At 40.2% G+C, this 27,503-nt stretch overlaps 1 protein-coding gene across 2 annotated transcripts; it reads right to left on the minus strand.

The window, feature by feature from the left end:
- Positions 1-26,342, minus strand: Mob1b (MOB kinase activator 1B). Of its 2 annotated transcripts, XR_007980148.1 has the most exons (7): positions 26,022-26,294; positions 14,880-15,046; positions 13,178-13,271; positions 10,505-10,638; positions 7,687-7,850; positions 1,982-4,804; positions 1-626 (listed from the first exon to the last, which is right to left on the minus strand). XR_007980148.1 is itself a non-coding variant. In XM_052198302.1 (6 exons), the coding sequence occupies exons 1-6, from the start codon at positions 26,033-26,035 to the stop codon at positions 4,727-4,729; spliced, it is 651 nt and encodes a 216-aa protein (XP_052054262.1). In that variant the 5' UTR covers positions 26,036-26,342; the 3' UTR covers positions 1-4,726. The 2 variants fall into 2 exon arrangements, 1 of the variants encoding a protein (XP_052054262.1); XM_052198302.1 differs by having other exon boundaries at positions 1-4,804; positions 26,022-26,342.
- Between the last annotated feature and the right edge of the window lie 1,161 nt (positions 26,343-27,503).

A 27,503-nucleotide genomic window follows, 5' to 3' on the forward strand; every position in this document is an offset into this window, starting at 1 on the left:
GGGGGAAGGAGCAGCAGCTTGTACCACACATAGAAGGTGGCCTGATATTTTATTTTGTACTTTTTTCTCTTTTGTCAGAATACAAATAAATCCAACTATTAGTGATAGAAATGAATTCTCATAGAATAACTACTTAGGGAAGCCTTAAAAAGTCAAACCATTTGCATTCAGAATTCTTTGCATATTTGTTAGCACTGAACTTTCCTAGTAAATCTTGAAACAGACCTTTAATCATTTATCACCTCACATACAATTGCACTGGTAACAGCAGCTCCTATGGACATCTATCTCTACAGTACCACAAAATAATAATGTGTAAGGTACATTAGGGTTGATGCTTAAAGACTGAGCTGAATTTGTAACTGCTAAGTCCTTTAATGTATCAAGTAAGCTCCAAAGTTAGATGCTTTCCTAGGATGCAATCACATTCCAAATTACAAATGAACTTTTGATCCAGTGTATTTTCAAAAGACAATCAGTTTTTAATGACATATGCTGAATACTTACATAATTTTTAATAGTATTAATGATAAGTAGGCTAAAATTTGGCATAATAATAAAATTGTTTCCAATTTTCCTGTACATCAATCTCCAGTCTTTCATTAAAGACAAATTGAAAGAAAAACCTGTTCAAAACAAAATAAAAAAAACAATGGAGGTAAATAAAGGTTTTGTTTCTTTAAACTGCTGTTCTAAGTACTGGATCCATTTTCCATACTATCCTCTCAATCAAAACTATCCAAGCACAATTCAAAAGTTTTAGGGGGCAAAGGGGGAAGAGAAAAAATAGAAAGCAAGTTCTAGAGAAAGACCTTGGTTTTAAAATTCTATACAAATACAGAGAAATAAAAAAAGCTTTCATATGTAAATAATGGTTCTGGCTTCCAATAGTAACATCCAGAACATATATTCCTGTGATGCAGTCAGTATCCGTAGCCCTCGTCTCAGCAGATTTAGAGCCTAAAATATACCCTTGTTTTCCATACTGGCTTGGTTCTCGGGAAATAGCCAAGTTAGTGGGCATGGTTTGGTAGTTAATGTAGGTTCTACAAAGCTTCAAAAATTGTTTTTGTACTACTAAAAAGATGAAACTGACTTTTCTTACATAGTCTTAAGTCAATTCTCAAAGCACCTATGACCTAGGACAAAGGTCCAGAAATATACTTTGTAACAGAGCCGAAATAAACTATGTTCCAAAGAGAGCTGCTTTGAAGGTCAACTCTCCTTTGGGTGTGTGGTACATCATGCTCATCTTAAAAGGCAGTGTGATAACTTAGTATTTACATCTTACATAATCTACCATTTCAGTGGTTATCACAATCTCTCTCAGAGAGGATGTAGGCAAAGCTATAAAAGAAATATGTTGTTTTGCTTCTTTCCCCATAAGCATGGAAATTGTTCATTACATAAAGTGGAATCTAGTGACGAAATATGTAAAATATAACTATCCATATTCCCATTTTCTGACAAGAGATTGTAGTGCTTCATCTAGCCTGATATTCCAGGTAGTAGTAACTGAAATACATATTAAAAAATACTCCGCTAACTTTATGTTGACCATTTAGAGTTTACAGGGATGAGCAAAACAGAGTTAAGAAGAGGCAACGATCTAGAATTCTTTCATTTTAAGGTAGACAGAGCTCCACAGCAGTCACAGCACACGTGCTTTCTGTCGGGGGCAGTCTAATAGCATGGCTTCTATGGGCCGTGGAAGAACCAGGCCAGCAAACGAACAAGGCCAGGTGCACTAACTACTGCTAATGACAAACAATTCACTTGATCAGTTTCTCTTCACCACCACCACTCTGACAACTAAGTAATTCCTAAACCTTGCTTCATCGTGTCTACATTTAACCAAAGTAATGTGAATAACAACTGTAATGATAATTTACTACATTCAATTGTATGGGATGAGCTTAAGAAAGAATAAGGAAAACCAGCTTGCACTTTTACAATTGCAGCCAGTTATGGTAGTGCTTACCTTTTATGCCAGCATTTGGGGTACAAAGGCAAGCAGATCTCTTACAGTTTGAGATCTGATCTATAAGCCAGAGCTATAAAAATAAAAAAACCCAGTCTCAAAAAATAAGGAAAGAATTAAAAGGGGATAATTATTTATTTATAAATTAACAGTTCTGAAAAGAAACTAAGACACATTTATAAGCAAGCTGTCCTGCAAAATCAAGCTTTGATCCTTACTTTATAAAACAGCATTTTGCAGCAAAGTAGTGGAGCATGCCTGTAATCCCAACACTCGGAGGCAGAAGCAAGCAGATCCCTATGAGTTCAAGGCCAGTTTCGTTCCAGAACAGCCAGAGCTACACAGAGAAAAAAGGGGGGGGGGGTGCATTTTACTCTCTAACCAAATTTTTATTAAACTGACCTTCTCTTGTATCCTGGTGTTTCTTTAGTTATTATAGCCACCCAATTCCGTGTACAATTGCCAGGCCTTGTCCCAGAAGAATGTCTACTCTTTCTCACCAATATAGACACACACACACACACACACCACCTTTCCTTATTTCCCAAAGCTTGAGTGCTGACTTGAAAATATAGCACCTGAGATTCTGGCAAAGTGAACATAAACTGCTATCCATGCAGAGTGGTAAGTCCTATTGTCAAGCACTAGTTTCTAGGACTGGTTTTCATTCTGACAGTGTAATATATGTAAGGCTTAAAGGACCCGAAGCAACCTCTTATTCCTCTCCCTACATGCTGCTGCTATAAAAGACCCCTGTTGCAGGAGTGATATAAAGTCCTATACTACGGAAGACTAGTTAGTAGTTATGTGCTTCGTTTCCTGTATAGAGAGGAATCAAACATCGGAATTCTGAACCAACCCATATTGGTTGATATTACCTATTTAGATACTAAGAAAAAGTATTTTAAAGAAATCAGCTAGCTGTCAGTTGATAAATAAGCATTACTAATAAATGCCCAGTATTATCTACCTTTTCCAAGCTCTTTTGTTCCTTTTATTATTGTTACTTGGTAAGTAATTGCCATTATAGAAATCAAATGGAGAAAAAGGCAGTTCCTAGTGATCATGATTGTAAGGGCATCCAACTGTATCATTGTCCACTTGCTCATTTCATTTTAGACTCTTTTCCACTAAGTGTTTGTAAGTGTCTCTAACTAGAAAGAGAAAATTGAGGGGAGTGGATTTATCCAAACTGACAAAATTAATTAAAAAATTAATTTTCAGAGTCTGAAAAGAGTATTTCTCAAGAACAAAACTGAAAGGGAGAGAACCTCAGTATTTATTCAAAAACCAAATTCCTGAACCTGTAATTCATGAAGATAATTTAACAGAATGTCATCTCAACTAATATTTCAAAGTTATTAACTACTGAGCTAACATTTTCATTACTTGATATCACTACAAAGAAAAAATGATTTCTCACAGTGGAAAAATAAGGAGTCAGGATGCTTCAAACTGCACCAATAATCAAGGTAGTGTATCATTTAAAATGACAGGCAAATACCAGCTCCATTCACTGAATGGAAATGCTAAGGTGATTAATTTCCCCCAATAATTGTTAATTCCATGTTTAATGTCTGTACCTAAAACTAATTACTTATGTTTAACTTCTCACGGAAGCTGATCTCTAAAAGGAAGCCTCCCAGACTTTAAGTAATAGACACCATTCTATCCCAGGGTTTTAAAACAGGACTTTCTAGAATCTGACTCCACACTAATCCTCTCTATAATTTCCCAAACTAAAGCCTGCCGTGGCAGGTCTCACTTTTCCTTTCCTCTTTGAAGTACAAAGGGATTCTGCACTTACGGCTCGTTTGGCAATTGCTAGGAAACCTCACAGTTCAACATCCTTTCTGAAGATGGCAATTCTATATATAACCTGAAGTTTTACACTTACAGTGCACTTACATGTAGAAAGAAGCTGAAATGCAGTATCTATTACATTTCAACATCCTCAAATTTCAATATCACAGATATTAAGAGATGGAAAAGACCTGCTTGTAGAACTTTAAACAGCTGTTGAGCAGAATATATTAGTCAATATCAAAAATAATTAAGAATTTTGTTGTTTTACATTTATGTTCTACATGCACACCTTTACAAATTGTGTCAAAAATAATTAAGAAATAATTTGTTGTTTTATATTTATGTTCTACATGCACAACTTTACAAATTATGTGTTTTTCAACATAGTAAAAGCTGGAGCTCATCACTTTGAGTAAACTATGGCTTTTATAACAGATTACTTTATAACATGCACACTAAGTGCCTTAAATAGAAACTCTAATATTGTCTCAAGCTCTGTTCAGTCCTATTTCTGTGCTTTGCACCTCAGAAGCGAGCCTATCAAGGCACTTAAAAACACGTAAGTCTTTTTTAGGGACTCCAAAGTGGGCCACAGTTTACGACGACAAAGTACCCAGTCCATCAGCACTTCAGTCAGTTTGCATGTTTCCAGCATACAATTATCATATAAATTCCTCAAGTAACCAAAACCAGGTTAATAAAAATGAAATAGAAAAGAAAAAATACTGTATACCACTATGACAAAATTTGCCCTTTTCTAATGTAGAGAATGGGTCTCGGCTTCCTCTAGCAACAGGCTATGATTTTATATATTCAGAAGAGAAAGGGAACCCAAGCAAGCCCCAAAACCTAAAACAGAAACAATCTAGATAAAAATGAAATATAACAAAGCCAACTATACTGTACACAGCTCCATCTGACGAAGAGCTTTGTATCCTTTTATCTGTCCTTTGAGGTGAGTTTTTCAATCAGCTCTTGCAGTGGTGCCAACTCTCGTCTGTCAATAAGGTTGAACTCCTAAAAACAGCAAAACATTATTTGCATCTAATTCCAAAGCAAATTACCATGAACAGGACTGGGATTAGCTTCTGAAGTAAATAATCACTTTTTAAAAATCATTCATTGTCTTAAGAAAAATCACTTAAGTCCCTTGATGCTCTGTTTTTACATAGCTATTACATTAAGTATCTATAATATTAAACATAAACGCCCCCTACCTCATGAAACTATTGTGGATACTACATGTGGTAAATGCTGTTAACCACGTCATGTAATACCTGGAACACTGTATAACTTCCAATCAGTAAGTGGGAGCTGTGGCTTCCCGCTGAAAAGAGTACACTGGTGGCATTGAAATGTGTCAATCAAATAGGGATCTGATATCACTGCAAAGAAAAAGATTTTACCATGGAAAACTTACGGAAGTCAGAATGCTTCAAACTGCCAATAACCAAGGTACTATATCTTTTAAAACGACTTTTTAAAGTTCTCCTGAACTACAATTTTAAACAATGATTAAAGGTCACATACACTTCCAATCTTCTGCAAGTTGGACCTTATTCAACCCCCCAGTATAGGCCAAGCACCACAATCAACTGTAGAGAAGCACTAGCCTTAACACTACAAGCCTATCCCTCAGATCCACGGAATTAGGCCAAGAATATGGGAATATATACCACATGACTACATTTTTGTATTGCACATTAAAGTAACACTGTTAAATAAAGCATGTCTTCCTGTCTTGACAAATGTCCAGAGTAAGAAGAAAGACAGATTCAAATTTAGAATTCCAAAACCTCCTCAGGATTCTACACTAGAAAGCAGATCACATGAGGAGAGCCAACTCTGAGTTCCTGGCCCTCAGTCAACCTTTGGCTTTTCCAACCTCAAGCTCCATCTACGGACAAAGGAGCCTCATGCAAAAAAGGTAAAAATAAGTTGACTGGCATGTATGAGAGATGTGCACATTCGTATAACAAGCAGGTATCATCTGGGTAGGACTTATGTCTGAAGTTATACCTAGCAGAGGTGTGACCTAGTGTCCAAAGAAAACATCCACCATGTTTATCTGAGATCATGTGGGTAAGGAATTCTAGGATCACATATATTCTAAGTGCATAAGCTACAAAAAGGAATCTGGCACATATGTTTTTGGCCCTGCCGAGCAAGACTGTATGCAGCCAGAGCAGGATTCTCTAAATCTGAAGGTCCAAACAATGGCCTTCTTCGTCAGAGGGTGCTGCTAGTTAGTACACTATGATCAGCACAGTTCTCTAGACTGATGCCCACTGTAGCAAAAAGTATACTTTACAACTAAAGAGTAAAGTAAAACATGTTTAAAGGAAGAATATTTACTCCTGACCCAACAAAACCTAAACTTTGGCAATCATTTTCTGCTAACCATATATTAATGCAACTCTTAGAATGAAGTGGGTTCTGTTGCTATGTGTGTCCAGAGGGGACTATCACATAACCCCCCTTAAGAAGTTTTAGGAAGCTACAACCTCTCAAAATGTGTTTTCATGGATAACTTAAAAGAAGTGTGCCTTTAGTGTAAGGAAACATGTCAAAGTGGACATGTTTCCTCAGTGGAAAGTAAAGACATTAATAGACTTGTGTTTACATACAAAAATACAAAGTAAAACTTGCTTTAATCTCTACAGAAACAGCCAGCAAAACCTAGTTGGCTTGACTCAGAAAAAAAAAAAAATCTAGTTGGCTCATCTATTTCCAACTCTTTCACCTTTCCTTATTATTTCTCTAAATAGAGAATTAAATAAAAATGTATTAATATATAGTTCTTTCTTTCCTTGTTTGAGACAAGGTACAGAAGAGTAACCTAGGCTGACCTTCAACTCCTGATTCTCCTGCTCAGCCTCCGGAGTTCTGAGATTGTGTGTACCGGCCACTATGCCTGGCTTCTTATTCTACATTTCTTTTTTTTTTTTTTTTTTTAATTATTATTCTACATTTCTAAGGCTAGCTCTCTGAGGATTAAATAAAGAGAAAATCAACCAGCAAGACAGTTCAAACTCTAAGGGACCACTAGAACACACTGTGACCTTTCTTTTCTTACCCATGACAAATAGCTATTAGCGTCAAAATCACTTAGAATATGGTTTTCAAAAGAAATGGGGGGGGGGGCTGGAGAGATGCCTCAGCAGTTAAAAGTAATGACTGCTCTTCTGAAGGTCCCGAGTTCAAATCCCAGCAAGCACATGGTGGCTCACCGTAATGGGTCACCATCCGTAATGGGCTGATGCCTCTTCTGGTGTGTCTGAAAGCTACAGCATACTTACATATAATAATAAATCTTGGGGAGGGAGGGAGGGAGGAAGGGAGGAAGGGAGGGAGGGAGGGAGGGAGGGGAAGAATGTAATATTCAAAACATTCATCTAGAAAAGCGTCCCGTAATAAACAACCCAGGATGTTGTCTTGTAAACAGAGACTGTGGAAGGATACTAAAATGCTCGCTCGCTTGCCACCAAGCCCACAGAGTGTCTGCCCAACTAGTCCAGTTCAGATTCAGATTTGAATTCTTTTTTTTTTCTTCTACTCTGATTGGTTTTTGTTTGTTACTTGCTTCTGTTGTTTTTTGTTGTTGTCTATCCATTTTGTGTTTGTTAAGACAAGATCTTCTGGCCCAGTATAGCCTAAAACTTAGTAACTTGTATGGCCTGGAAATTGAAGCAGCCCAAGCAACACAAGGCATCTTAGAGCCATTTTAGACTTAAGTTAAAGAGAGCAAAAGGCCTGTCATTATCATCATGGAAAGTGTAAAACAAAACAGAATGCAGATTAGAGATAGCAAAATCTGTCCTGACAGTATATATTCATTTATTCATCACAGAATTCTAAAGATAAACAGGAAGCAACAGAAGCTTCATGAGTCACCCTACCTGAACGAAAAAAATAAAGTGCTTGAAAGATGTATTGAGATGTGCTTCCTCCTGAAGCTGGATCACGGGGTCAAAATGTTGGTGATAAATATGAGCATAAACTCTGAAGAGTCGTTTGAGTATTGTTTTTGCCACTGACATGAAATTCTTCGGGAATGGAACACCTAGAAAAGAGATAAGCACCCTCTATTAGTAAGGGAAGAGACAAAGCAGTGTGATTGTCACTGAGCAGCGACAGGGCTGGAAGACGGGCTGCGCACCATCCCTACTCTACATGCCCATAAAACCTCTGCGAAGGTCTTAGCACATGATGAATAAAGGGACTCCAGAGAGCCTCTTAAACATGAATGACTCTTCTTTAGGGTATACTGTACTTCTAACATAGAAGTCACTTTACAAATAAGCTAAAACTCACACCCAGGTTGCTAGATGTGTTAATATTAAGTGCTACACAAATGTGTGCTAACATAACTAATGTTAATGTACATAACATTTCAGTTATATTTAAACTATTTTTCATATATCAGACATACAAACACACACACTTAGCCTTAAGGAGATTCTGACTCAGACATGGTGACTTATGTCTGTAATCTCAGCACCAGGGACACTAAGGCAGGTTGATAGTGAATTCGAGGCCAGCATGGGATACATAGCAAAACTCTGCCTCAAAAGAACAAAAAAAGATAAAATTTGCTCTTGGGAGGATATTGTCCTAAGTGTATACCAGACTATAACAGGATGCACATTAATTTGTTTATTATCATGATTTATAACAGAATGCATATTAATTTGTTTATTATCATGATTTATAACAGATATATACAATTTTTTAAATTTTAATAAAAATCTGAGCCCATTCGATGGTTTAAGAAGTAAAAGCACCTGTTCTTTGAGCCCTCTAAACTGTGTTTAATCCCCAGAAAGCATATAAAGGTGAAGAAAAGAACAGGTTCCACAAGGTTGAACTGACCCCCACATGCACACACATGTACACACAATAGTGTACACACAAAGAAAGAAATACAAAATCATGTATTCTAAATGTTGAACTTGGCAAGACAACCAAACACTGGTATTACTAGTATCATAATACTATTGTCCATCTAACACAACTAAAAATCACAAGAAATAAACACACCACAACCAAAGCACATTCTACAATATTCAAGTCATGATAAAACAAAAAAGGACTAAAGTCCACGTATTCTAAACTACAGAGATTAACAAGACAGAGCACTCCATGGAAACCATTTGCAGTGATCTTCTCTTTAGCTATAAAGGACATTACTAGGAAAAGCTGAAAACCACAAATACGACCTAAGATTTCAGAGGTAAGTGCTCTATGGAATTCATACAATGTTAGTCAAACGTTGTATAACAATATTCTACAGGTATTTTTTTTTTTCAGAAAACATACTTGTGAGTAGTTTTAAAAGGTAAAAAACGTATCAACTGTCTAGTAGTGGCAATTCAGACTTAATTGCCTTTAAAAGCAAATCCACCAATCATGCCACCCTTCTCTGTATCAGGCCAAGCCCTCGGGTCTGTGTCTTTCCTCACAGATCCTGATTTCAGAATCTCTGTGACACACGATGGCTCATTCCTGCATTCACACTCAGGAGGCTCAGCCAGCATTGCCACTGGCTTCATGCCAGCCTGAGCTACAGAGGAAGACCCTATCTCAAAACAGATGAACACAAAATCATTAAGAACAATTTTAAAAGCTATAAAAGTCATTTCTTTATTATAAGTATAAAAATAGATATAAGCCATAAAGTTTGGGGAAAAAGTAAATAAACATGAATGGGGGGGCTGAAGAGTTGGCTCAGCAGATAAGAGCACTGATTGCTCTTCCGAAGGTCCTGAGTTCAAATCCCAGCAACCACATAGTGGCTCACAACCATCTGTAATGAGATCTGATGCCCTCTTCTGGAGTGTCTGAAGACAGCTACAGTGTGCTTCCATATAATAAATAAATCTTTAAAAAAAAAAAAAACATGAATAGGACAGGTTTTATTATCCACTATCTATAAGATAGGCCGGATATTTTTCACCCTGCTGTATCATAAATTCACCAGGTTCATCACTTAAAATTATAAAGAGGTATCCTTAATATTTAGTGTAAAACAGGTTCCAAGAATACTCCTGAAATGTATAAAGTTAGAAATATTTTTATTGATGTGGTAACCTGCTATGGCTCCCAGAACAGTAGTAAGTTTCCATCTGGAACTTTCTACTAAGAAGGAAAACTACTAGATGTTTATAATTTCTTTCTTTTTCTTTTTTTAAGAAAGAAAGGAACTGGTAATGGTGGTGCATGCCTTTAATCTCAGCACTCAGAAGGTAGAGGCAGTCGAATCTCTTAGTCTGTCAACCTGGTCTACAGAACGGTTTCCAGGACAACCAGGGCTGCAAAGAAAAACATTTTCAGGGAGATGGGGGCAAGAACTCAAACACACCCAATCACACACTCAAAAGACAGTCTTTTATTAGAATCAATGTCAATAATATTTTAATCTGAAATAGCACAGAAATTTTAGCAAATGATAAATTAAGTCAAGAAGGAGACACTGTATTGTCTACCCTTTCAGTTACAACTCTAGGTGCAAGAGTGAAAAAAAAAATCAATTAACAACACGAGACAGCTTGCTTCCGTCATAACTGGGCTAGCAAGCTCCTATGTGTCTCAGAAACTGCCTCATCAATGAAGTCCCAAGAAACCACTCAAATGAGCAGGGCAGGAAGGGAGAGAACAACTGTAGAAACATAAATTAAATACACTATGATTTATCTCAATTACATAAAATATTTTTACCAATTTTTGATGGAAATAATGTCTCATCATCCAGCTGGTCCTGAACCCACGTCATCAGGTAATCAATATACTTTGGTGCAGAACACTTAATGGGCTTTTTTATGTTTGTTCCGTCTGCCCAGTGATATTCATATCTGCAATAGAAAAAATTACATCAGATGAGAGGTATAAATGTATGTATATTTGTATTCTGAATGTATACACTAACATGTTTTAAACAATCTATACTTCCAGCTAGGTTCAAATTTCCAATTAACAGCAGCCTGTTTTACATTTACCACAATCCAACCTAACAAGATCATATCAAATTTATCTTCTACTTAGATGTTTTCCTCACCTGTCTGGTTTTCTATCTTTTCCTTTCTTTCTCTTTTCTTTCCCTATCTCACTATGTAGACCATGTTAGCTTGAAACTCTGAGTTTCACCTGACTCTGTGTCCCAAACGCTAGGCTTAAAGCACAGGCCTCCATGAGCAGCCTTTGACTTTTCTTAAAGAGCTTTCTCTAATACAGGACAGAAGAAAATACTACTGAAGTAGGAGAACCAACTTCTGCCCTATTATGTCCTATCTTTGAACTTTAAGCTTTTCTTCCTTACATAAAATGCAGCACAATTCTTTTTATTTGGGGGCTTTGTCCCCACCATGACAAACTGCAATGCCCTGAACAAAGAGCTGAGCATGGTGGGTACAGCGTAACCTAACACAGGAGGTATGCTCCCTCAGGAGGGCTCTACTCCTAACACAGGAGGCACACTCCCTCAGGAGGGCTCTACTCCTAACACAGGAGGCACACTCCCTCAGGAGGGCTCTACTCCTAACACAGGAGGCACACTCCCTCAGGAGGGCTCTACTCCTAACACAGGAGGCACACTCCCTCAGGAGGGCTCTACTCCTAACACAGGAGGCACACTCACTCAGGAGGGCTCTACTCCTAACACAGGAGGCACACTCACTCAGGAGAGTTCTGGTCTAATGCCTACCTGGGCCACACAGAGAAGAAGCAGTCTTTGAACAATTGTTTTAATTTTTTTTAAGGAAAAAGACAAGAGGGGAGCAAGTAGGCAGGCAATATGCTGCAGAGGAATCTGTTCCTCCATGCAAATTAACCATGTAATTGTAAAATTAAAACTATCCATTTTCACATGAAACTTAAAACATATGAACACCAATAATACCAACAGGAATTAAGTTCTAAAAGGGAATTTCATTTCTCCAATGCCCTTTTACACTAAGAAATTTTAAAATAACAAGTAACAGAAATTTGATAAAACTAAGACATTATTACGTGTCTGAAACACATTATTTAGCCGAAGGGATATCTAATTAATTTAAAATCGAATTTGATAAAGAAAGGCAATTCAATTAAAGATCTATAGAGGGTCAGGAATGGTGGTAGACATCTTTAATCCAGGCAAATCTCTGTTGAGTCCCAGGCGGACCTGGTCTATACAGGGAGTTCAGGATTGACCAGACTACATAAACACTGTCTCAAAAAGCAACAACACAAGTTCCATAAAGGACAGTTCTCCAAAATAAAGAGTTCTTTTGAGAGGAGAAACTCACCAGATACAATTCTAACAGAAGAGCTCTAAAGGAATCAGGGAAACGGATGTGGGAAAACTCCTCTCTGTGGGCAAGAAAGCAGTGTACACCAAACCCAGCACTCAGCTCTTCTAGTGAGAATGGCCAGTGTGTGGTTTACCCTCCTTCTAAGAGAGTAACACGCCTTTCCTGAGCACCCACATCTCCGATAGTTCTTTGATTAGCTAACTAAATTCCTTATGCTCACAAAAAATAGACGGGTCAATTTTTTCCAGTGAATGTTATAATATGAAGTAAAATATGTATATACATATCACTAAATAAATAGCAGCAGCCTTTATTAATAGCAATAGTAAAAGGCCAACTTCAAAAGGGCATTGGCCCAACCAATATTTATTGATTGCTGTGGAGGTGATAAGTGGTATCTTTGCACCAAGACATATTTAAAAGAATAAAGAATTGAGTGGCACACCTGAAGTCCCAGATTTGATCCTGCATACACATGTACACACAGCATAAACACAACACAATGAAAAACTGTGATCATCATAAAAAGCAAAAGCACTAGGTCTGGAGAGACACCTCAGCTGTTGGAGCGTCCCAGGCTCTTTCAGAGGCCCTGAGAGAAGCTCCACCTTCAAGCAGCTCCAGGAGATCAGCTGTCTCTGGCCACTGGGCACCTGACTCAATATGCACACACCTACACACACCCACACACACAAATTGACAACAGTCCTTTTAAAGAACACATCCATACTGAAGAATCCTAAGCAGCTCCAAAGAAAAAGAAATATTTAATGTTTAGCAAGGGCTTGTAACAAAGGTGAAACATTTTAAAATATTAACATAAGATAAAAAAGAAGAAACAAAAGAGAAGGAAAACGTCCAAGAAGGATAAATGACGCAGGAGAAACAGAGTGTCTGGCAAGGAGTTTCCAGAAAGCTGGTTCAGGTGGATGGAGAGCAAAGGCAGAAGCAGCCAGAAGGCAGGCGGTGGCACCAAGCTCATCAGTGACAGGGACGTCCCTAAGGCACTGTCAGAACCTAGAAAGTGCATGGCTAGACACTGCCTTCTCAGCTAAGAGCACAATAACAGCGATAAGGAAACGGGCCATTAGCCGTGTCTTACTTTGGTCCAGCTGACATCACCGGACAGCTCTCCTCTGTACAGAAGTCTGTGATGGTTCCATAAAGCATATTGATTTGATTGAAAAAATCCACAGCTGAAAAGCAAATGTCCACCATAAGTAAATGTAAATAGTAAAAAAGTAATTTTGAGTCTATTTAAGCAGAATCCCAGGTATTTTTCCTACAAAATCAGGGGTGATCAGGAAAGTTCACACTAAAGTCTCAACTGATTAGGTGCTTGTATTAGAGAGCAAGAAGGCAAAAAGTATTGGCAACTCACACCCACAAAAAAATTATATATATATGTATTATACAAAGAAATATATAGAAAAAAACAACACACACACAGGAAATATAACAATTTAAAATGTTTCAAGATAATCATAAAATTCTATGGAAAAATTGGTAATAATAAAACCACAAATTTAAATGATAATGGATTGCCATTCCAAAGCCACCCCACCCCCTAGCTAAAAACTTACTTCAAAATACAAAAACTCAAGAACTGCCAACATATTGTAAATGCCTGTGTGTGCAATATGGAGGCCAGAAGAGAATAGTGTTATTCTAGACAACAGACAATCAAGGCCAGCAACTGAGCCTGAAAGTAATTATCTGCTTCTATACTTCTGACACTGTCTTGTGTTCTACAATAGAGTTCTACACAGTCATTCTTAATATTTCTTAATCAGTATATGCATGCTGGCCAAATATGACAGTATATGCATGCAAAAACTCAATGGACAAGAGTGCTTTCCACCAAGCCTGACAACCTGAATTTGATCTCTAGGACCCACATGGAAGAGGGAGAAAACTGTCCTCTGACCTCCACATATTTGCTGTGGCATGTATACCCATGCACATTAACATGTATGTATGCGCACATACACACAAATAAGTATAAAAATTTAAATAACTAAATAAATTAATAAATGAGCTCTCAAAGGTACAAAAGCACAAACAAGTGCCAAAAGGAAGAGGGGTCAGCAGACAGGAGGGGACAGCAGGGGACAGCAAGGGCAAGGCAGATGAATCTCTCCAAATTGAAGACCATCATAATCAACATAGTGACTCTTTTTTTTTTTTTTGGTTTTTCGAGACAGGGTTTCTCCCTGGAACTCACTCTGTAGACCAGGCTGGCCTCGAACTCAGAAATCCGCCTGCCTCTGCCTCCCAAGTGCTGGGATTAAAGGCATGCGCCGCCACCACCACCCGGCCAACATAGTGATTCTAAACCAGCCAAGACTACACAATGAGACCCTGTAATAATGTACATATACACTAGAAATTTATTCCCATTATCTTTGAGATGTCACAAAAATCACCTTATAGTTAAGATGGCTCTCACCAATAAAATGAAGAAACAAAACATTTTATTTCTAACAACAAAAGTGTCTTAGTCTAAAACTATAATTCACACTATATTAATCACATAATTCAAAAAGTGACAGTACAGTTCTATTGACTTCATAAAATTTCATATTCAGAAATTTAGTCATAAAAACTAAAGCTGGATTGTGTCATCATTATATTGTGAGATCAGGCTTTTCATCATCACTATATTGTGAGATCAGACTATTTTGACATCACTATATTTTGATATCAAGCTAAATAGATCCTAGACTAGACAGCACCTCTACATTCACCTAGGAAGGTCACTGACCCCCACCCATAGTCTGCTGAGAAACAACAGGGCAACTCACTGTTAACTGCAACCCACTCATTCAGGTCCTCTCCCTCAGGAAGCATGACAGCCATCCGCAGGTTGCCACTGCCCAGTGTGGCTTCTGCGTGTTTTAAGAGTTCATACTGGTGAGACCCCTCTGGGATGTTCTTCTTTGGTTTAAAAGTTTTAGAAGAGCGACTACCACTGTGAATAAAAAGAGAAGGGAAGGAAATATTTGATTATTTAAATACATACTATCTCCTGGGCAGACCTCATACAGACTCTAAGAGAACACAAATGCCCAGGCTACCATACCCAGCAAAACTCTCAATCATCATAGATGGAGAAACCATGATATTTCATGATAAAACCAAATTTACATAATATCTGTCCAAAAATCCAGCCCTACAAAGGATAATTGATGGAAAATGCCAACACAATGAGGGAAACTACACCCTAAAAAAAGCAAGAAAGTAATCTTCCAACAAACCTAAAAAAAGATCACCACACAAACATAAAAATAACAGGAAGCAACAATCACTATTCCTTAATATCTCTTAACAACAATGGACTCAACTCCCCAATAAAAAGACTAACGAAATATTTCTCATATAAATCTTCAATCTTATCAGAAAATGTTTGTAATTCCCCTTTTAATTTAGTAATGTTTTATGTCTACCATTTTATCTGCATATTTTTCATGATAATCTTCAATTTAATGTCTTTCTATATATTTCCTCTATTTACCAGAAATGTTTACAATGTAAATCTTTGATTTTATCACAAATGTTTCTAATTCCACCTTCAATTAATTTAGAAAGTTTTGTATCTACCATTTTATATGTAAAATTTTCCATGAAATAGTCAATTTTAATGTGTTTGTCTATTTATTTCTTGAATTTTACCAGAAATATTTTCCATGTAAATCTTCAATGTTATCTGAAAATGTTTATAACTCCACCTTCAATCAAGAATTATCTTTATGCCTACTATTTTATCTATATAATTTCCATGATAATCTTTAATTTTAACATGTTTTTCTATATATTTCTTCAATTTTATCAGAAAGTTTCCATGTAAATCTTCACGTTTATCAGAAAATGTTTATAACTTTCAATTAACTTAGGAATAATTTATACCTACCATTATTATATCTATATAATATTTTCCAAGATAATCTTCAATTCTAACATGTTTTTCTACATTTTTTACAATTTTATCAGAAATATTTTTCACGTAAATCTTCAATTCTATCATAAAATGTTTCTATCCCATATTTCAATTAATTTAGCAAGGTTTACTGTCTACCACTTTACTCTTAAATTTTCCATGAAAATTGTCAATTTTAATGTGTTTATCTGAAATATTTTCCATGTAAATCTTTATACTCTCAGAATAACTCCAAACGTAAAATGCTGGATAAGGTCAAGAGGTAGAACACTGAAGCGTTCACACGTTTCTTCAGTTGAATGTATTAAACACCAAGTTCTCTAACTGGACAATGTTGGCACACACCTTTATCCTAGCACTTGAGAGGCAGAGGCAGGTGGATCTCTTGTGAGTTCAAGGTCAAGCTGGTCTACAGAGTGAGTTCTAGGACAGCCAGGGCTACAAACAGGGAAACCCTGTCTTGAAAGACAGAAGGGAAAAAAAATCTCTCCAAATCCAAGCAGCACTAAAAGTCAATGCTTATATCCAAGAAGCTCACGGCCGATGGCACTCACAACCATCAGTAACTCCAGTGCCAGGGGATCGATGTCCTTTTCTGATGTGTATGAGCACTGCCTTATACAAGGTGCACTAACCAAAACACTGACCCACAAATACATAAAACTTAAAGTACAGTAAAGCAGCTGGGTGAGGTGGCATACATCTGTGAGCCCAGCCCTCTGGAGGCTAAGGCAGAATCATTACATGTTTGAAGCTAGCCTGGGTTTCATAGTAAGCTCCAGGACCTCTGAATTACAAAGCAAAACACTGTATAATAATAATAATAATAATAGTAGTAGTAGTAGTAGTAATAGTAATAATAATAAATAAAAATAATCAATTACAAAAGCTAGCAATAAGGCTACCTATTAGATTATTCAAATAATGCCAGATACTTGCTTTCCTTCAAATTCTTAGTTTCCTTTAAGTACCACTAATAACTAGTATAATGAAAGTACAGAAACTATTATTTATTGGAAATTGTTATAAAATAACAGCCTCTAACAGTCATCAAAATGCTGTAATATTCATATCATTGTTGCACACAACTATAATTTATGGAGTAAAACTTTTTATAAACAAAAATGTGTAGTAGTTCCCCCAATATTTCCTAAGAATTGTTACTAAACACAAACTTCAAAGGAAAGAAGAAGATTGCCTAGATGCACAAATACCATACATGTGGAGTCTCACACTGCTTTCATTCTTAAGATATCTACCATAGGCACCCACTCAGGAGTCGGAGGCAATAACCTGGGGCAGCTGCAGAACAGCTAGTGCCCAGGCCACAAGGAAAGTAACCAAGACCAGTCAAAACAAATAAACAAACAAACCAAAAAACCCACTAGGTAGCAAAGAAGTACATGAGGACAACTCCAAGACAGGCTTTAAGAGAGTGAAGAACGAGCCGGGTGGTGGTGGCGCATACCTGTAATCCCAGCACTTGGGAGGCAGAGGCAGGCGTTCGAGGCCAGCCTGGTCTACAGAGTGAGTTCCAGGACAGCCAGGGCTACACAGAGAAACCCTGTCTCGAAAAAACTAAAATCGGAAGGAAGGAAGGAAGGAAGGAAGGAAGGAAGGAAGGAAGGAAGGAAGGAAGGAAGGAAGGAAGGAAGGAAGGAAGGAAGGAAGGAAGGAAGGAAGGAAGGAAGGAAGGACCGACCCCCAGGGGAGGCTAGAATGAAGCCTGTGTTACAGGCCTGAGTGCTGCAACCTCACATAATACCTACAGATGTTTTTAATGGACATACATTTGTATGGGTATCATGTTGTAGCAGTGTCCAGGGAGATGACTCAGGAACAGCAAGACAGCTGTAGCAGGTATATAAGGCATCTATATTTTGTTTTCTAAATACTATTCTCCACTGAATGCAATCAAAGCCCTCAAGCGAACTGGCCAGATCCAAGGCTGAGAGGCACAGCAAGTGTACGGTAACCCTGGAATGCCCTGTGTCACAAGCTGGATGTACGTCACAACAGGTGAGCATAAGTGAAGGGACACAGAAAGCAGTATCAGAGCTGACACCGACCAAAACTGAGACAATCTGAGCACCAACGTGAGTTAGTAGTTTCAGATCCTAAGTAACTGAAGAACATTAAGAATCCATTTCCAGGGGCTGGAGAGGTAGCTCAGCAGTTAAGAGCACTGACTGCTCTTCCAAAGGTCCTGAGTTCAAATCCCAGCAACTACATGGCAGCTCACAACCATCCATAATGCCCTCTTCTGGAGTGTCTGAAAACAGCTACAGTGTACTTACACATAATAAATAAATGTATAAATAAATAAATAAATCTTTTAAAAAAATCCATTTCCCTAGATTGTTGTGTTTGGGTATGCAGGTTGCATGCATGCTTGTGCGCAAGTGAACACCTCCCCAGTGCAAAGAGGGTCTCTTATGAACTGTACAGAAGCATCACGTGCCAATTAAAAAAGCCTATGTCCAATGAGCTGAGGCAAGAAATCGGAAGTGGGCAATCCAAGAGGGAAAGGGGAGGGGAGGATTCTAAGAAAGAGTCAGGCAAGAGGGCGATTCCCCCTGAACTCTGGAGGAGACAGTCACATAAACCTGAAGAGAGGTACTAACCATGTAGAAAACATAAAATAGTTTAAACGGGTTCTATATAAGTTATGAGCTAGTTGAGGAACAAGCCAAAGCTGATGGTCTAAGCATGTATGCATGTATGCATGTATGAATGAATGAATGAGTGTATATAAACACACACAAACATGATTTGCTGGTCCCTCTCCATGGGAACAGCTCTGAGCCTGGCTGAGACATTAAAATGTCTGCAGCCAGAACTTCAGCTATGCATGGCCATAAATCTTGTTGGTTACAGAATCCTCAAGACTTACCATGCCATCCTTTCAAATGGCAAAGACAGAAATTTACTACAATTTGGTTACGTAATCCAAACTAACATATAAGAAAGATAGATGCCTTACTTTCTCAAATAAGCACTGAAAATCTTTAGCTAAATTGTGTACATTACACATTCTTTACATAAGTCAATACAGAAATGTGTATTACAAGTTTTGATAGAAAATGATTTAAGTCTGGAAGAGGTGGCGCACGCCTTTAATTCCAGCATTTGGGAGGCAGAGGCAGGCGGATTTCTTGAGTTCGAGGCCAGCCTGGTCTACAGGGTGAGTTCCAGGACACCAAGGGCTGCACAGAGTAACCCTGGGGTTGGGGTTGGGGGTGGTGTGGGGAGACACTACACACCAGTAACAGACCAATACAGATTTCAACAAATGTGATCAGATACCATAAAAAATGGAGCACCACTTCAGTGCACTTCTGCCCCATACACATAACCTATGTGCACAAGAAAATATCAGAGAAACTGAAAGTGAGGGACACCCTACAAAAATTGCCTCAGTACTCAAGGATAAAGGTCACAAAAGAAGACAGAAGAAATATTTTAGTTAAAAATCTGTGGGTCTGGCAACTGAGCTTCTTATCAAGTACTGGGTTTCATCTCCAATACTATAGGGGACTGAAAAAACTCTGTCTTATCTGTGTGTGTCTTATCTGCACATCTACGTATGTGTGTGTGTGTCTATGATGTATGTGTGTGTGTATGTGTGTCTGTGTGTCTGACTGTGTCTGTGTGTATGGATCTGTGTGTGTGTGTGTGTGTTACTCTGAAATGTTAAAGTTAATGATAGGATCTCTAGGTAAGATCTGTAAAATCTTTGAAGTCTTTTTAAAGATAACTTTTAAAATTAAAAAAAAATGTTTTTGGTTTTTAAGACAAGGTTTCTCTGTGTAGCCCTGACTGTCCTAGAACTCACTCTGCAAACCAGGCTAGCCTCAAACTCAGTGATTCACCTGCCTCTGCCTCCCCAGTGCTGAGATTAAAGGTTTGTACCACCATGCCTGGCTAAAATAAAATGTTAAGCAATTCAGCAAAAGAAAAGATTTTATAGCTGCAATTTGTAATTATAGTTATAAAGTTTAATTATTATTATAATACTTTAATACTAGAGTTCTAATTAATTTTTCTATGATTATTTTATAGCTTACTGTCAAATTGGAGATATTATAAAGTCTTACATTCATTAGTGCTATAGTTTGAACATGGGCAGTATTTTCCTGAAAGGTTAATTTGCTAAAGGGGCTGTTTTGGGGATGATGTTCTTGCATGGTGGTGGAACCCTTAGCAGACACAGCCTTATAATGGGTCCCTGTCATACTCTGCTCATCAAGCTTGCATGCACACCCATTGACCAGTTCAGTCATTTCACTGCTCAAAAGTCTATATGCACCATCACAAGGAAACTGACACGTTTATGTATGGAAAGGATCCATTTTTTAATTGGTGATAAATTATCAATTTGTATAATGTGACAGAAAATACTTGCAAAGTTATATCCAAAAATGCATACTATAGTTATCTGTGAAGTTCTAGTTGTAAATTATATTCTCTGAATGTTTGAAGCAATTATCTCGGATGTGTCACAGGCTCAAACTGGCAGTCTTCCTGCTTCCTGGAGATTACAGACATGTACCAGCATGACCACCAAGATTTATTTTCTTTCTTTTCTTGTTTTGTAATATCTCCAGTAAACTAATTTAATATTAATGTAAGAATGAGTTATATCAAGTTTAAAGTTTCTCCTTTGTCTTCCTGTTAGTGTCAAAGCCTTAGAAAAGGACTCTACCAATACAAACACAGTACCTGCTAACATAGACTATATCTGGAAACATCTCTGACTTGAAAACCACCTTTTAAAAATACATTGTTATGTAAACTAAGGATTTAGGTCACTGATAGACCACCTTCCTGGGAAGAAGGAACCCTAGCCAGCACAAGGGGTAGGGAGGGTAGATATAAAACATAAACACGATGTTGAATCCACAGACAAGACAGTATAGATCATATCCCTAGATCCAGACTTCCAGGGCTTAAATTAGCTATGCCATTTATTGACTACGTGACATTTTTGTGCCAATTTCCCTATCTAAAAAGTTGGATTCCTGCTGGTCATTTAAGGTCTTTAAAGTACTGAGTGCCCAGGCTGGAGAGGCGGCTGAGCAGCTACATGCACTTACAGATCTCCCAGAGAACCCAGGTTCAGTTCATAGTACCTACCCATCTGCAGCTCCAGTCTCAGGGGACCCAATGCCCTCTTGTGACCTCCACAGGCACTCATGTGCATGCTTCACAAAAAGTCAAGCAAAACATTCACATACATAAATTAAAACTAAGGAAACATTTAAAGGACCTAGTTTCTGGCTCACTTTAAACATTCACAAAATTACTACCTTGCTATTAATTAACATATTGTAGAGTACAACAGTAATGCCCTAAAATCAGCTAACTCATTTGTTTAAAAATGAAAACTAGGGATGGTGAGTTAGACACAGAAAAGAGGACAGGAGGGAAAAAGCACATAAATATGAACTCAGACAAAATGCTGGGTCTCAGCTGGGTAAAGGTGGCACACACCTTTAATCCCAGGTGGATCTCTCAGGTCCAAGGCAGCCTGGTCTACAGAGGGAGTGCATACAGAGGGAGCCAGGGGTACGTAGAAAAACTGTCTAGAAAAAAACAAAAAACAAACAAACAAACAAAAAAACAAATGGCTGGGTCTCTTTTCTTTTCTTTCTTTTTTTTTTCAGTTTTTCCGAACAGGTTTTTCCTGTGTGGCCTTGGCTGTCCTGAAACTCAGTCTGTAGACTAGGCTGGCCTAGAACTCAGAAATCCACCTGCCTTTGCCTCCCAAGTGCTGGGATTAAAGGTATGCACCACCACTGATGGGGTAGGGGTGTCGGTCTCTCTCTTCTTACATTATTATTGTTACAATAGAAAGATGGAAGGTATCCAGCAAAGTAACTAATACATAGTTCCTTCCTTTCTCCCTTCCCTTCCCAAACCACTTTTGTTTCTCCTGTATAGAAATAAATGACTGATATTATTTCATATCCCTAAACCATCTTTTGATACAGTTAATTATATTGTTTTAACTCTATCAAAAAGCCTTATATTAGGAAAGAATACTTCCATTTTTTTCATTATTTCTCGAAAGAATTTTAAAATGCTAGAAACAAAAAGAACACAACATACTTTTTGATGACTAATTACCAGGAATCATTTTTATTCTAATTTCTCTGCACTTTACAGACATAAATTATAAAAATAAAAAACAAAACCTACCACCAGCACCAACACCAACAACAAAAACCTAAGAGAGAACTGTTTTCCAAAGACTGGACCAGCAATTCTCAGCTGATAATTATGATTTTGTCCCTCCAGTAGAATAGTGAATTTTGAAGAGCCCATTTGCTAAGAAGTAAAATGTACTATTTCCCCCTTTCTTCCTTAGAGAACTCTTACCTTTCACTAAATAGTACCCTTTTTTTCATAAACCTCCTTGAAGCCTGCCCAGGACAACTGCTTCCTAGGTTTCAGGACCTCCTGAGTGCAGTATGGCCGTGGGAGATGACTGGATGACTGACTGACTGACTGACTGTCTGTCTGACTGACTGACTGACTGATACAGTCTACCCATACTCTCCACTCTTCAAACTCTCCAGTTTCTATATTCAGCATCTGGGAGTTCAATTTAATCTGCAGACACACAGAGGCCAATGTTATAACACAAGCACAGTTTACCCCAGCCTTTCACATAATGCAAGAAATTTTACCATAAGCATCTGTACAAGAATTACAGAGAAATGTCACTCTGGAGGGCTGTCTGAGTGCCTACCAGGACTGCCCTTCCCTGCCTCCAGGCCCTAGGCACAGTCCTTTCCCCACCTTACTTTGTTCCACAGCCCATGTTCTTCCACACTCACTGACTTGACATTATCCTGACATTATCCTATGTGGTCACTGAGTGAGCATAAACTCCACTAGGCAAGAAGCTTGTCTACCTTATCATAAATGATACTCGTGTCTACACTAGTGCAGGAGCACAGTTAAGGCTGTGGGTCTGTAATCACTAGAGTTCTCCTTCTCAGACATGACTCATGGTGTTCTAACCCTATCTCTCACTAGCCTATTTCCTCTGCTTTATCTACTTACAGTAACCTTCCCAAAAAGGTTCCAAGAACCAGAGGATATCTGTACTTAACTCTTTAAATTTTTCTCTTTCTCTGCTTCCCCTGAATAATAAACTATCAAATAAAACTTGCCAGATTAAATTTTTGTTTCTTTTTTAGACAGACTCTGTGGCTGACCTGGAAATCTCTGGGTAGACTAGGCTGACCTTGAACTCAGAGATTCACCTGATTCTGCTTCTTAAATGCTGGGATTAAAGTTGTGTGCCACCAGGCCTGGCTCCCTCCAGATTAACATTTTTGTGTTGTTAAACTGATAGGCAAAACCTGTTGAAGGTATGTTAAGGGCAATCCCTACCTGAGAAAGCTATTTGTGACCTTGCTAGAAAAATTGTTCCCAAAATAGTACAAACTCTCTTGATGATCACATTAGTTATAGCAATATTGTCTTATATAACTAATATTCATTAGTTAAAAATGACCTACCACATGCCTCACCTAATACTGAGCTACATAAAAACAGAACTCAATTACATCTGTATTAAGGAAGCAACACTAGCCCCTTTCCAATCACAAGTTTCAAGCAAATATGACCCTCCTACACTTCAACCATGTTAGTTTATGAGTTCCAAAAAACACAAGCCTGTCAGAAGCAACCATCCACACTGCTGTTTACTCCTTTTACATTCTTGAGAACAGAATATAAGTGATGTCAAATTACACCGAGCATGGGAGTTGCTTGGGTATGTTGATTAAAGGTAAACTATGAGACAGACAACTTACTGCACAAGCCACCGGGTTGAGCCAGGCAGTGGTGGAGCACGCCTGTAATCCCAGCACTCTGGGAGGTAGAGGCAGGCAGATTACTGAGTTCTAGGCCAGCCTGGTCTACAGAGTGAGTTCCAGGACAGCCAGGGCTATACAAAGAAAACCTGTCTCGAAAAAAAACAAGTCCAAAAAATCCAGAAAAAAAAAGGAAGTCACTGGGTTTCTCTCCTCTTCCACTGACAAACTCAGGATCAGCCCTAAAATAAATTTACTACTGAGTTCAAAATGTGTCAGGCAGACCCTGTGCCTAGGAGAAAATGGGTTCAGGGTGAGCCTTTCATCATGTCCAACACCCTATAAAGAAATGGTACCCTAGATATGAGCATGAGGGAATAGTGCTACCAATTTAACGACTGAAACTATGGGGGTTGGGAAAGACAATCTGAACAGAAACCAATGGCTACATTCTGTTTGCTCCACAACAATAAAGGCGCATTTATGAGGTGGACTACAACCCTGAAGTGTGTGTGTTTTTATTTTGGTTTTAAATTAGCTTTCTAAGCACCAGGGTAATTCTGAGAAAGCCTTCAAAGGAGTTCTACTCTTCCGTATCATCTCAAGGATGTGGAAGTTCCAACCCCCTCCTGTCTTATTTTTGTGCCCCGATCCCCACCTTCACCTCAAACTGGTCTGAAATACATGGTGAATAAGATAATGCCCAGCACTAAATGTAACACTGAAGTTGGTTAGCAGACGACTGGAGAACTACAGCCCAGTGGACCTAAATTCACCATGAGCACATTACCCACATCCTATCTGGAAGGTGAATGAAAAGACAGAACCTCTACAAACCAAGAAAGCACTGCCAGATCCCCAAGCCCTCAAGCAACCCTGTTTTGAAATCATCTCTATGGAACTTGGCTCTCAGTTTCTCAACCCTAAGACCTAACAGAGATGTAAAAGGGGTCCGAGGTAGCCAGATAAGAACAATCCCGCTTCCAGGCTTGGGACTCAGAAAACAGGACTGGGCAGCTGGCTCTGAGCTGGGAGAACTGTCAAGTGTTGGGAGACGTCAGAAAGAGTGGGAGGTAAGCGTGGAACCACACATGCACACACGAGTGGGAGGTGAGCTTGCAAACACACGTATCTATATCGAAAGAGAGACACAAAAAGACAGACGGAGACAGAGACAACAGGCAAAGAGCTGAGACTGAGCTGATAGAGAAATGCAGACATCGACACTGGGGTCCATGTAGCACCAGGAGGACGGGGAGGCTGGGCCCTGAGAACACCAGGAGGACGGGGAGGCAGGGAAAAGCAGCTCCAGGAGGACAGGGAGGCAGGGCCGGGGAACACCAGGAGGACGGAGAGGCAGAGCCCTGAGAGCACTAGGAGGACGGGGAGGCGGGGAAAAGCAGCTCCAGGAGGACAGGGAGGCAGGGCCGGGGAACACCAGGAGGACGGAGAGGCAGAGCCCTGAGAGCACCAGGAGGATGGAGAGGCAGGGAAAAGCAGCTCCAGGAGGACGGAAAGGCAGGACCCGCGAACACCAGGACGGGGAGGCAGGACCCGGGAACACCAGGAGGACGGAGAGGCAGGGCCCGGGAACACCAGGAGGACGGAGAAGCAGAGCCCTGAGAGCACCAGGAGGATGGAGAGGCAGGGAAAAGCAGCTCCAGGAGGACGGAGAGGCAGGGAAAAGCAGCTCCAGGAGGACGGAGAGGCAGGACCCGCGAACACCAGGACGGGGAGGCAGGGCCCGGGAACACCAGGAGGACGGGGAGGCAAGGCCCGGGAACACCAGGAGGACGGAGAGGCAGAGCCCTGAGTGCACCAGGAGGACGGACAGGCAGGGAAAAGCAGCTCCAGGAGGACGGTGAGGCAGGGCCCGGGAACACCAGGAGGACGGTGAGGCAGGGCCCGGGAACACCAGGAGGACGGGGAGGCAAGGCCCGGGAACACCAGGAGGATGGAGAGGTAAGGCCCGGGAACACCAGGAGGACGCGGAGAGGCAGGGCCCGGGAGCACCAGGACGGGGAGGCAGAGCCCTGAGAGCACCAGAAGGACGGGGAGGTGGGGAAGGGCAGCTCCAGGAGGACAGGGAAGCAGGGCCCGGGCAGCACACGGAGGTCGGGGCCTCGGGAGCCCGGGGCCCAGGGGCTAGGGAACAAAGCCGGCGCTACCGGGCTACTTACAACAAGAAGCTCATGTCGGCCGCGGCGTGGGCTGCGGGCTCGGCAGAGCGAAGGGACGGCGGACTTGGATCAGAGAAAAGGCGAGGGGGAGGGCGGAGGACGCGCGCCGGCGGCGGGGCGGCCGCGACTTCTTTGGCTTCGCTCCTTCCAGCGGCCGGCGGAGGGGCGGAAGTGGCTAGACCAGGACTCGACGGGCTCCGCGGAGTGGAAGCCGAGCGGCCGAGGAAGCGCCGCCCGCCGCGTCCTCCTCGCAGGCCCGCGCCCCCGCAGCGAAGTCTCGCGAGAGCGAGCTCCGGCGGCCCGCCCACCTCGGGATCACCTTCGGGTCACCTCGGCCTGGCCTCGCACGCTGACCCGCGGCGAGTTTGCCCGAGCACGTGGCCAGGGGGCGTGGCCGGGGGCGTGGCCCGGTGCCCGGCGCCGGGAGCTCGCCGTGGGGTTCGGAGCCCAGCCGGGAAAAGGACTTCCGCTCCCGGACTCCTGGGTCCTGTAGAGAGGGAGGGAGTCGCCATCAGAGGACAGCGGATGGCCTTGGACTCGCTCTCTGTGCTCTGATTTAGGCAAGCACCCCGCGAACTGAGCTACATCCCCAGTCCCTCAACGCCCGCATTTTAAAAAAGACGTTTTTCCGCTTGTGATGACCTGGGGATGGGATTTTGGGAAAGGGAATTAAATGTTTTAGAAGCTTTTCATCTAAAGGGCATATCTTAAAACCCCGAGTTCAGAGGAGGTAAGATCTTTATTTGAACAACCGCCAGCAGCTAGGGAAACTGAGGGATCGAAGGAGAGATGAAGTCCTGAGTGGATGGAAAGCTGATGACCCGTGGCCATATGGATTAACCCGTCGTGGAGTCCCTTCTAAGAACTGATGCACAGAACGCAGGGAATTGTTCAGCCTGGCACTCGGAGGGACTTTAATGCTCACGTGCTTTAAAAGCCGAGGGCAAAGCTTATATATTTAAAAATGTTTGGTGGCTCCTCAGATGATTCAGCCAGTAAAAGAACCCGCCACCAAGCCTGATAGCCTGGAACCCACGAGGTAAAGAGAACCAGTTCCCACAAGTTGTCCTCTGATTTTCACAATAAATAAATAGACAAGCAGTGCGTGGTGGTGCTTGCCTGAATCTCTACACCTCAAAGACTGAGGCAGAAGGATAACAAAGTTTGAAGTAAGCCAAGACAGCACAAGAAGATAAGGTGGGGGTGGGGTGGTGCATGACTTTCTACCATATGACTAGGATAGGGCCGCATTATCGCCCTTTGAAGGGAAAACAAGATTCACTTTTTTTTAACATAGGCAAAAGTGGTATTCTTTCCTCGCACCTGATGCTGAATCTAGGAATTTAAATGGAACAATGTGCAGATATTAACCGAACTTGAGCTTAGCATTCCAAAAGACAGAAGATTCTTGAGGTGATACAAATATTAAATGTTTCCAGTTTATACATCAGTGTTCAGCCGCATTGGCTAAATGGTTTAAAA

The sequence above is a fragment of the Apodemus sylvaticus genome, chromosome 11, assembly GCF_947179515.1.
Source record: "Apodemus sylvaticus chromosome 11, mApoSyl1.1, whole genome shotgun sequence".
NCBI classification, from domain to species: Eukaryota; Metazoa; Chordata; class Mammalia; order Rodentia; family Muridae; genus Apodemus; species Apodemus sylvaticus.